The sequence below is a fragment of the Astatotilapia calliptera genome, chromosome 1, assembly GCF_964374335.1.
Source record: "Astatotilapia calliptera chromosome 1, fAstCal68.1, whole genome shotgun sequence".
Lineage (NCBI taxonomy): Eukaryota > Metazoa > Chordata > Actinopteri > Cichliformes > Cichlidae > Astatotilapia > Astatotilapia calliptera.
Window position 1 is genome coordinate 17,954,938 of NC_137422.1, and position 12,750 is coordinate 17,967,687.

Genomic DNA, 12,750 nt, shown 5'->3' on the forward strand with positions numbered 1-12,750 from the left:
AAGCTTGTCACATTTGTCATTGCTGGGCTCCCTGAAGCTACACCACGTGGCGCCACTCAAGTCAGCGGCATGAGTCTAGCCAGCCTAGATGGCTTTTCTTGCAAGACGTAGCTGTATATTCGCAACGGCTATGAGGATAGGGGATTTAAATGATCTGTTGGCTCACCCCCCTCTACTTCTTTAGTTCCAGATGAGATCCGATGTCTTTAGCAAGTTGCAACTTGTACATCGAACATGCCTCATTACAATCTAATTTTATGGGAAAAAAAGAAGAAAATGCAATATACAGAGCCATGATACATTCAGGATGATGGCTCCAGAGCTATTAAAACACACTCATCAAACTGCACATGCTTTTTCAGACAAGCAGAATCATTTTAATTAATATCTAAATTGCAACACCTCTTTGGAAATCTTCTCTCTCTTGCTATGTTGTCGGCAGTTTAATGTGTAGATTTTTAGCATTTTACCAGAAGTGTATAATAAAAAAATTTGGGGGCAGTTTAATTGCGGCTCTCATATATTTCTGTGTGAAAGGAATACGGCCGAGAAATTATGTAACACGGGGTGAAAGAAGACGGAGCAGACCTCTGACACAAAAACAGTGTCATTATATCCCCCAAGGCATTTCACTGCAAAGCCTATTATTTAATGTTATAATTAAAGCCCGCAAATGTGACTGGGAGGGTTAAGATCTGCCCTCTACATATTTGCATTAATATAAAAATAATAACGACCTCCAATTAGTCTCTCCACCTCAAAGCTGCAAACGAGATCACACTAAACTAGGTCGTGAACTCGTGTAATCAGTATAAATTTCCTAATTTATAACTGGAACAGCATGTCTTATGCTGACTAACAACTGCTGCTATTTGAAAATACACTTTACAGCAGATTGTCACGAGTGTTGCAAGGTTGGCACTGTGATATCCTCTTGTGTTGTTGCTTTGTGAGGCAACATCTATTCACTGGAGAGGCACGGGCTTCCAGTTTCACATCTTTTGTTAAGAGTGTCTAAACCAAAGAAATGGACTCAAATAACAGTTTTTGAAACATTACAGCACAGTGACACTGATATGAGGACTTTTTAGATGAACAAATGCAAATGACATTTATTTATTTATTTATTTATTTATTTATTTATTTATTTATTGTATGGTTTGAGAATGAGAGCAGTAGGGGCAGCACACACCTTCACACAGGCAGCTGACTGTGAGCACAAAGCCTTTATTTTTTTGCCACCTAATTCCCCCAAACTGAAACTGACTCTAGGAAAAGACAGCACAAAGTATCAGGACCAAAAACATTTCAATCAAGTCACCAGGCATGTTAAATCAACACTGTATAAACGAAATAAAACAGGCACCTTTACTTGGGGTAATATACAGTGAATCACTCATTGCTTTAAAGCTGAAAGTCAGTTGTTTGCTGACATTCCAGGCTCTGGCTACCTAAAGTCCTAACGTATTTACCACAGATAGTAAAAAACATGGGCGTAGCATCCAGATCAGAAAAATTAAGCCAATCCAGCAGTGCCTTAAGCATGCACTCTATCTGCCACCAGATGGACGCGTGGACTCGTAGTAAAAATCTACAAACATGCTGAAAAAGCATTGAGGACGGGGCTAATGCAGCAGTCCCCAACCTTTTTTGTGCCACAGACCGATTTATGTCTGACAATACTTTCACGGACCGGCCTTTAAGGTGTCTCAGATAAATAAAACAAAATAAAACCAGTACCGGTACCAAAAAAAAGATTTGTTCATAACACAGAGGAAAAGACCCAGGGAAACCGAGTTAACGATAAAAACGATTTTAAAAAATGATGCTAAAAACCAATAAAAACCCTGAAAACCATCAATTTCCCACTCGTGGCCCGGGGGTTGGGGCCCGCTGGGCTAATGTACAATAAATAAAGAGAATTTAAGACTAATTTCAAGACACTTTTTTACTTGACCTGACATAATGATGTGTTTCTTGTTTTTCAATGCTTGTTTTTTTAATTTAATTTTGTTAGAAGAAAGAAAGCGACAGCGATTAAGTGATTATTGTATTGAAATATTTATTTTTCATAATTAATTTGTTCTGCTGTGGCTTTCTTTGTTGTGAAAAACATTTACATGTTGGAGCATCTGCCCTATTGATTTTGATACAACAGCCCCCTGTGGTTTCACTACAGTTAAGCCACCACTGAGGCCTTTGAGGGGTAGACAGCATCTATGTATCTTTAACACAACAAGCGTGTCATTGTCAGCTCTGTGATGCCTGTGACACCATCGCTGTCTGCATTTGTTGACAGCATCTGAAGTTTCCATGACAATTTTTGTACACAATGTTTATTTGTACTTAATGCTTGTTTACTTCCAAGTCTCCGAGGGGTGGCTTTTTTTTTTTTTTTTAACAAATCACCTCAGCCATGTGTACATGTCTGTGTCTGAAAAACACAAATAAAGAGTCCCCAGTGTGAAATGTATTTGCATCCTTGACACCTCGATGTGATATACCCACGTGGCTTTCCCAGAGCACAGTGTGGCTCTCATCTCACTAAGCCCTATCATTGGTGTCAGGCTTGGGACTTCTATTCAGAGACTTCCCTCCAGAGGCAAAGGGCTCTGTGGGTAAAAAGAAAGACCATGGCAATAAAAACAACAGAATGCACATAATAAATAATTGTAGGAAAGCCACAAACTCTCTCACAGCGTAGAATAGAAGTGATTAGTGTTTGCCGTGTAATAGACAATGTGTTTGATATGGCTTTAGGTCGAACCTGAAACTAGTAGGGTAGCAGCCATATAATCATGTATAAACACATCTTATTTTTCAATGTTAACCAATTATTTGACAACGTGACACCCACTTATTTTCCCTGCAGCGCCCTCACCCACTGGTAGAGGAATCCTAGAGGGGCACAATTTCCACAGTGGAATAATGCCACGTGTGACGTTGTGTGACAGTTTAGTTTAGAGAATACTTTTCAACAGTGCAAAATGCACACAAATACCACAAAACATCACTAATCCTTCAAGTTCAAACTTCCTTCTTGTATCCCAGAGCCAGTCTCGCTATCATTTCAACACGTGGTTACTCGATAATGCTCTCCATTACAAGGAAAGCTTTATTTCATTAATCATCAATTAATGCTAATTTTCTTTTGTCTCTGCTCCAAACGTTCAATCACACCCCACACTGCTTATTTTCTAGTTCCTCTCAAGGCTTGAGAGGGTAGAGATTCTTAATCCCCCCCTCCATTACTGATTTAGGCCAGCAGTTGATTGAAAACTGGAAAAAGCGCTATAGCAGGCTCCTACGCTACCCGGAGGCTTTTCACACTACTCAGAAAAGAAAAAGCCATACATGGTACAGAGGAAGGTTCCAGAAAGCTTGCAGACCTTGTGCATTTCAGGGATGAATGCCTGCAGAGGGCTGACAGATTCTTCAGGTCAGGACAACTGTCAGACATTCTTTCACCATATCTGAACAGCACCACAGGAGGATTCACAATCAAACTCATTTAGCTCTTCCATGCACACAATCTGTCTCACCAAATGAAGAACAAAGCACGTTTTGTCATTTTCTACTACAATAGAGATGCAAAGCGAAAGAAACACCCAGATAGTGAGGCTAAACTGCTGCAAATACACACACAGGCAGATGCACGTCCACATGCGCACAGCCTAATCTCCCTCACATCTAATTAACTGTTCTCTCTGAAGATGTATACAGGCTGGCAAGAGACTTATTTCCAATTTGGCAGAGCCAAGAGTATCTTAATGGGCTTTGGAAAAAAATTGCCCCTCAGAATTTTTATATGGATATTTGCTGGGCAAGGGCTTTTACAGCAGTATTCCCACACTTTCAGCAGAGGTCTGATGTGTTTCCATTACTTAGTGATTAGGCATGCAGACACACACAAAAAACAAATAAATACATTAAAAAATGATAGATAGATAGATAGATAGATAGATAGATAGATAGATAGATAGATAGATAGATAGATAGATAGATAGATAGATAGATAGATAGATAGATAGATAGATAGATAGATAGATAGATAGATAGATAGATAGATAGATAGATAGATAGATAGATAGATAGATAGATAGATAGATGAAGCCATTTCCAATCACACTATCCAGGTGGTATTGCAAGGTGGATCAAAATCTGATGGTATTTTTCTACATTTCCCCATCAATTTTGACAAAATCTCCTACACCACTGGCTGAACTGCAGCTCCAAACCATGACAGAGCCTCCACCGTGTTTTACAGATGACACATGGCGCAGACACTCACTGTTGCACCTCTTTCCAGACCTCCTCTGTGAATATTGTTGAAAATCTGTACAAAAGATTTCAAATTTGGATGCAGACCTGTCACCCCTGATTTACGGTCCAGTTCTTGTGTAATTTGGCACACCTCCGCCTTTTTGCCTTGTTTCTCTACCTTAAGAACAGCTTCTTGACAGCCAGAAATCCACTAAAACCATTTCTGATGAGGCTTCAGTGAACAGCAGATGGATCAACTGAAGGGTCAGATGCATCTCAGGTCCTGTGTCAGGTCTTCGCTGGATTTTTTCCTGTTTCTTAAAAACATGACCTTCAAATACTGTGCATCTGTTGTAGATCGTTTTTAGGCCTCCCATTTCTTCTTTCCTCCACTTCAGTGTCTCCAAATTTTCTCAGTTTTCTATGGACACACTGCACATCATGCTGAAATATGTAGGATGTTATACTAATCGCTCTTCGGGAATCACCAATACAATTTTTAATACTGAGTTATCTTTGGCATTTTCTTAGATTCAACTAAAGAAAGTGAGTTAATGTGGATAAAGATACAATTTAAAACTGGAACTGCTGTGATGTGTCATGCCCCTTGAGTAAGATGTGTTATGCTTTAATAATACATAGGGCTGTATTAAATGGCTTAATAAGCAAACACAAAAGTTCCTGTGAAAATGATGAAATGATGAGGTACAAGGACTGGAATAAAAAAGCAGGATGTCCAAAGAAGAGTTTTGAAAGACCTCCACAAAGCCTGTAGAATTACTCATCGAAACAACTTAAAAAAATTACAAGAAAGTCTGGCTCCTTGGAAGAATAAAAAGAAATTAGACGTGGGCTTAAACTTTTGCACAGTATCTCTCTCCAAACACACGCACACATGTATACATACATAAATAAAGAGTGAAAGAGCCAAAGAGACTTTAGTACTGACAATAATATTAATAACTGTGCTATATACTTAAGCTTCACAAGCGTCCTAACATTCAATCAAGTACAAAAAGCAATGTTATCCGATATCTGGGTTGTGTTTATAGGAATTTGGCATCTGCAACAGCCGAGCACAGATCACAGCGATAAACAGAGTTGGAGCATCAGGAACTCACACGAGGGAAGACGATGCTGTATTGTGTAACAGCTAATAACTGTTTTGCTCAGACAAATCAAATAATATTCTTTAAATTTGCTATGGATGAACCCCAAAGGTAATTGTTATTCTTGAAAAGGGAAACATAAGACTCTGCGCAGCACTAACAGAAACTGCAGCACATCGAGCGATTTTGTTTGAAAGCCATAGCAAAGAGTCGAATCCACCCATGAGAATCCCAACTGCTCTGTGTAAGTAGATGTTGATATTAACAGCAAAGCCTCAGAGAAAGAGCTCCGTGGCAGGGCCTTACTGAAGCATTCACAAGCAGATGTGCTTTTGAACAAAGGGCTGACAATCAAGCAGTAATGTGTGTGATGCTATAAAGGCTGACACATGAGCACAGGGGTGATCCTCACAGGCTAGCTGTACTGCTGGCTGACTGCTGTATAACCAAGCATTGGATGGCATATCAATAGCATGGACACTACAGTAGAGGAATCACAAGTTCAACCTGGTGGAGTTTAATGAAGTTGTCCAAGAGCCTGTTTTAGACATTTTTCAGATCCAACAGTGTATTTCACTACCTCCACTCTGTCCTACCCACCTGCTCTTGGCACTCTTCCAAGAGACCTCTTACTGTATGAAAACTAAAGCTGGTAGGATTTTTTTTCTTACTGCCATCTACATCTCACTGCTCCTGTACTGTAAACCAACCAGAGCACTTAAGAATCCTTGAGCAAAACAATATCAGTCTTCAAACACCAAAGTGTCTGACCTCCATCTAAATGAGTTCATTCTGTCAATTCACCCAATGTTTGCCTTAGTGCAACAGATATTAAATTGCACACGCACACACACACACACACACACACACACACACACACACACACACACACACACACACACACACACACACACACACACACACACACACACATATATATGTATATTTATATGTATAGCACAAATTGTCACTTGTGTACTTCTTTTGCTAAATGTTTCAAAGTCAAGTGTTATTGGTATTATAACAGAGAGGAAGTGATTGAGAACAAACAGCAACTCAGCCACAAAGTGGTATGTAACGTATAATCACGGAGCAGTCGGGTGCCGGTTTAGCTCCCTGAGATGAGCAGGCGATCATACGCTGTATAGCTGAGAGCGGCCAGCCCAGGTTTGAATCCGGCCCTTTGCCTGCATGTCTTCATGTCTCTCTCTCTCTCCACTTTCCTGTCACTCTTCACTGCATCTATATAATAAAGGCTGAAAAAAGTCAACTAAAAAAATTAGAGAGAAGCAGCACACTAAGGAGCACAGTGTGCAGAGGTCACCAACTTCTTGCAGAGTCAGTCACTACAGACATCTAAACCTCATGTAGCCTTCAGATTATGTCAAGAACAGCGTGTAGAGAGCTTTGTGGAATGGGTTTCCAAGCAGCTGCATCCAAGCCCGACATCACCAAGCACAATGCTTCATTACAGCGGTGCCACTGGACTCAAGAGCAGTGGAGAAGTGTGCTTTGGAGTTATGAATTACACTTCTACTTCTGGTGATCCGGCGGACGAGTTTGTCTGACTGCACTGTGCCAAGTGTAAAGTTTGGTGGAGGGGAGGTGGGTAATGATGTGGCGCTGTTTTTCAGGAGTTGGGCTTGGCAGTTTGGTTCCAGCTTAGGAAACCAAGGCATGTTGGACAATTTCATGTGCACAACTCTGTAGGAAGAACTTGGGTATGGGCCCTTCCTGTTCCAACACCAGCGCACAAAGTAAGATCCATGGATTAGAGAGTTTGGTGTTAAAGAACTTGGCGGCCTACACAGAGTCCTGACTCGAACTCGATAGAACACTTTTGGGATGAAATTGTGAATTTGACTGTGAGCCAGCATCTCGTTCAACATTAGTGTCTCACAAAAGCATTTCTGAAAAAACAGTCCAAATGCCCTGTGAACACTCCTAAACGTCATGGAAAACCTTCTCAGAACAGCAGCAAAGGGTGGGCCAAAAATGGATGTCACTGAAGTTCATATGTGTGTGTGAAGGCAGACGAGTGAATACTTATGGCAATATCTATCTATCTATCTATCTATCTATCTATCTATCTATCTATCTATCTATCTATCTATCTATCTATCTATCTATCTATCTATCTATCTATCTATCTATCTATCTATCTATCTATCTATCTATCTATATATATATATATATATATATATATATATATATATATATTACATCTGTTCACAGTTCAGTAAATGTGATTGTCCAAAAAGCAGCAGGATAGTTTCCACCAAATGTGCTGATTTTATATCACAGTTAAAATTCGTAACCATTATTACCGGAAGCCCTTGTACCATTAAAAAATGTAAAAGTTAGTTATGAAATACATGGCAAGTACAAAAGCAATTTTTTTCAACTGGTTACAGATTTTTAAAAATGATGTATCAGTCAGCTGTAAATCCATGGAACATTAATTTGAGGTCTCTCTGTTGCACTGAAGGTTTACCGGGTTCTTTACTTTCTGGATAAGTTTTATGACCCCACAGCCCATGAGACTCATTCAGACTCTTTCTTTACTGTAGGTAACACTGTGTGGGTGGAAGAGAGCTTCCACTTAGAATTCAATCAACAAACACAAATAAATAACCAACGGAAAGGTCTGTTTTTTCAATCTTTGTTCCTCTTCATTTCATTATGATTAATTGTTTAATACTAATTAAAATAAAGCTAAAAGTGTAGATTCAATAATTATCACCCTGTTATATTTCATAACAGATAAACATGTGGGTTTGTCACCTCTGAAATAATGCAGCTCAGCTTGTCAGTGGCAGAAAGCTGTCAAAATAATTAGCTTATGCAAATGGGAGCTTAGAACCTGAGGAAGCCACCTCTGCAGAAATAATAAACCTGTGTGTTTTGTATCTAGAGGCATAGCAGTAGCATGACATAGCAAATGATGGAGGGATGAGCGCTAACGCTGCTCATGCTGCTTACCACACGTTTGTATTGGCATAGCTAATTAAGCATAATTGAGTGCTTTCTACTATCCCTTCTCCGGAGGCCCATATCTACCCTCTGTTGTATTTATGCAAAGGTTATTTGGAGACAAAAACAATCCAATTACACGTAGAGTACTGGCTTTGCAAAAAATGCAACAAGGACTTGGTCACAGGCCCTCAAAACATCTTGCTCTATAATAAAACCAACAGTCTTTGACTTTAACATGTGGTCAAATGCCAAGAAAATTTAGTCCTTTAAGAGCTGTCAACCAAAAAAAAAAAACTTTGAACATGAACTTAAGCTTTGAACCGCAGTTCACTTGAGCATCCTTGCAATGCCAAAGTATTTTAGTGCTATTTTACTTTTTTGCACACCCTAAGTTTAATCACAAACCATCAAAAAAGGAAAGACAAAGACATCAGAAATCACCATGCACCCCTGGACTCATTTAGTTCTAACTATGAAATACGATAAATTTCTAATACACGTTCACACATGCAAGATACAGACGCTGGCTAAGATTTAAACACACATTCAGTCATTAACAAAGCCATCATATTCCCCATCATGCCAAAACCATGTTAAGACCATATAAGAGGGCTCTGTGATCATTATGAGATGACACTGCCAATTACCAATACAGCATTTCCGTTTTGTCTGTAAGAGGCAATAGAGGGATTAACTTCAGGACTCTCTGCCTCTCCTCTTCCCTCTCATGAAGCAGGCTATGTTTACTGACTAATCTCTTTTCTTGCTTTAACCATAAATGTGATTACCACTACACAAGAGATAATAAAACCCCATATCTTAGCAGTACCAAAGAGCATGAATTAAAACCTAAGCTTTAGCCTTGAGGAATATCTAAACCAAATAAAATCCACAGCATAAGAACTATTTCATGTTGGGTGCATACAGCCCCCTGCTGGCAAACACTACTCACTATTTAGCCAAATCCAACACAACAAGCTCCATGATCATCTTCTGTTGAATATGAGCAACAGGTATGCAGACACTTTCCAAAGGTATGTTCTAGTGTCACTGTTCCAAAGTCAGTCCTTTACTTGCTCCGATTTACAGACATGAGGGAATCTCAAATGTGTGTTTCAGCAGATTACACATGATGCACTCACATATGAGTCTCACTGTTACTTTGATTCTTACTGTCACCTCCGCCAACTCTTTAAGGAGAGGAAAACCTGCCTTTAATTGTCAATGAAGTTAAGTGTTTGTGCATTAACCAAATATTTAAATTGGTTCATAAAATGTAAAAAACACACACACACACACACACACATAGGCGATGAAACTACACGTTGAGATTTTTACATAAAGAGCAACATGACTAATGCTTTTACGCATGCGGCTCACTCCTGGTGTCTGTTTGATTGTGGATAAGAAATGAAAGGCAGCTCAATGTGATTCACCACTGAGCAAGTTGGAAATGGAGAGGACCTTCAAAGAGCAAATTAAAAAAAAAAGACAGAGAGAGAGAGAGAGAGAGGATATATAGATATAGACCGATTCAGTCGCAATGGCATCCACTGAACACTTTTCAAATACCGACGAATAAGTTCAGATGAAAGCTTGGACAAAGTCAACCTCATGGAATATATTAGGAGAAAAGGCTGATACTTTTCATGAAACCGCGGAGGACTCTACATGAATCCGCTATTAAAAGCGGGGTTGAAATGCAGCATGTTAGTGACGGGACATATTAAATGGTTAAAGGTCTGAGGGAGATCACAGAGATTATTGCAAAATTGTTTGATTTAAGGGGAAGAAACGAGACGTGACACGTGGTGAAGGGGGCCAAACGCCTCGTTGATTTGTCAGTTTCGCCTACCTGATATTTCCTGATGAGGTACATTGACGAGGCTGAATCCTTTCGCGTTATAAGCTTGTCTAACCTCGCTACAGCTCCGCGCTTTGCTTTCACCACCGGATGACAGGGACAGCACCGACAGAGTACATAAGGCGACTTGCAGTCTCCACATCGCATACATCAGTGAAATCCTTGATAATGTTTCACAGAGAAATAAGAGATCCGATAGAATAAGAGAAATCCCAAAAAACAAAGCCTGATTGAACGATTTCTCCAGTCTGCGCGTTCAGATTTTCATTTTTTTAAAAGAGAGAGAGGGAGAGAGACTCCTCACTTTAGATGCTGGTGCTTCCACCTCATTTTCACCTCGAAAAAGAAAAGAAATAGCCAACGAGTCAGATCGGTCCCAGTTTGAACAAAATCCTCGTGAAGAAGATACCTGGTGCTCAGTGTGCCAACAACTTCTCCAGCGCACGCACACACCGCTGCCCCGTGTTTATGTCAGTGTGAGGAAAGCGAAATGCAACGGAGACGCACGCTGCACAGCGAGCAGAGCGCACAGGGCAGGGCAAAACATGGAGTGGAGTGGCTGCGACTTCAGCAGCTCACATCCAGGGGCGCGTACTGTCCTCTGCCATTTATGCATTCTCGGTAACGCACACTATCGCACATTAGAGTGGAGACACATGTTGGAGGCGCGGGGAGTGTGGGCGGAGTACAACGACACACTGGCCACACACTTGAGGTTATTTCCTTTTAATGTCATCAATCTGATGTTGGCGCACGAAATAGAAGAACCCTCTGTGACCATTCCGTGTCTTTTAATGAATCCAATCGATGGGAGTAATAAGAAGGAAGGCTAGAAAACTCATCGAAAAGATAAGGCACAATATGATCTTAGCAGCTATGAACATTTGTAACGCACCAAATCCTGTTTGGAGCACCTCAGAGGACTGCGCGTTAACTTACTGTAATTTCCTGGACACATAACCCCAACACGACCTTTGGTTAATGGTATACCAAGTATTCATGAAATGCAATGTTTCAGGCAACAAAACAAATACTAGTGGCACAAACAGCCACAACATTTGTCAAATATATAATAGAGCACATCACACATTTTATCTCTAACCTTTTTTTCCCTTAGTTTAAGATGATGCTTTAAGTCAGGACTGTTTGTCTGTCTTATATTCACGAAGATGATTTGACCCAATTTAAATGCACTACCCACAAATGGCAACATTGAGCTGACTTATCACACTATAGCATCAAAGTGATTTCCAACATCTTTTAACAATGAGGTAACTTTGTTAGACGAGGAGGGAAAAGTTTTACAGTTATAATGAAGAAAATCTGCGAGGAAAAGTATCTCGTTATATTGTGAAATATTTCCTCCTGAGAGTAAAAAACAAAAAAAAAGTAGAGTGAATCTCATAATATTCAGTATAAACACTCCCTCGGTGTGTTTTTGTGTTTCGGGAGCTGCTTGCTTGTTAAAATCAGCTTTAAAATACACCGCATAAGTGCAATTAGACATAACTCAGGGCTGTGAAATGTAAAGGAGAAAACCAGGAAAGCAGGGTTGCACTAGACCATAGAAAGCATAAAAATTTGAGAGAATGATCGTGTCTTAATTCGTTTGGGGCTAATGCAACATGAAATTATGCATTTACTAAGCAATGTAGATGGACTCATCATTTCAGACTGTGAATACTAAGGGATGCTCTCTGCGATGTTTGATTATCGCTTCAGGATGTACAGAAAGACCCATCTGCCCCAGTGAAAAGTCTACCTCATTTTTAATATTAGATTATTAGGATCTTTGCGCCCTGAAGCAACAGGGCAGCCCAGTATCTTTCAGTAACAGGCAGGCACATTTTTTCTTGCAAATACAAAATGCATGGTCTTAAAAATATTTCAGACTTCAGTTGTAGTAAGGACTGATCATTTAAAACTATTAGTCTGGTTTGAAGATAAATATTCAGTTGCGGATATATTTCTCAGCTCATTTGAAATCAGCTCCCTTTATCCACACCTTTGCTCTGAATCCGTTGCATGTCCCTTGAAGTTACATAACACAATAATCCTGAGTAATAAACATCCTGTAAATAATCAAGCTTTATTGAATTTTTGTTGATACTGGAATGAAGGTGTGTCAGATTAGCCTGCAGGCCAATGAAATTGCTGTGTACTCAGCTAATGCTGGTAATGATTAAATACTGAGCAGGTCAGATTTGGATGTTAGTCAGGCACTTTGATATTTTACAGAATAACACGATACTACATTAGCTACTGCAGAAATGATTAAATGTGCAAATTTGAAGGGAAAAACTGAACTAGGGTGAACTTTAACCTTAGACTGCAGAGGTCAGCCAAGCATTCACAGTAAAATAAGGAGCATCAATTTCTGCCTAAAAGTCTTTTAACTGAAGCAAATACAGAGTAAAATCTGTACAGTCGTACATGACTGAACATCCAGATGTTTTTAACAGCTGATGGACCTCCTCCTATAGGTCGGTGTATGTCATCATGCTCTTAATCTCTATGTGTTGGTCAAAATACCCAGCA

At 39.8% G+C, this 12,750-nt stretch overlaps 1 protein-coding gene across 3 annotated transcripts in view; it reads right to left on the reverse strand.

The window, feature by feature from the left end:
* Window positions 1–10,819, reverse strand: part of gpc6a (glypican 6a) — a 158,139-nt gene extending 147,320 nt beyond the window's left edge. For all 3 annotated transcript variants that reach the window (XM_080292633.1, XM_026165760.2, XM_026165750.2), the window contains exon 1: window positions 10,204–10,819. In XM_080292633.1, coding sequence (XP_080148759.1) covers window positions 10,204–10,363 — 160 coding nt within the window. In that variant the 5' untranslated portion in view covers window positions 10,364–10,819. The remainder of the gene's footprint in view (window positions 1–10,203) is intronic.
* Between the last annotated feature and the right edge of the window lie 1,931 nt (window positions 10,820–12,750).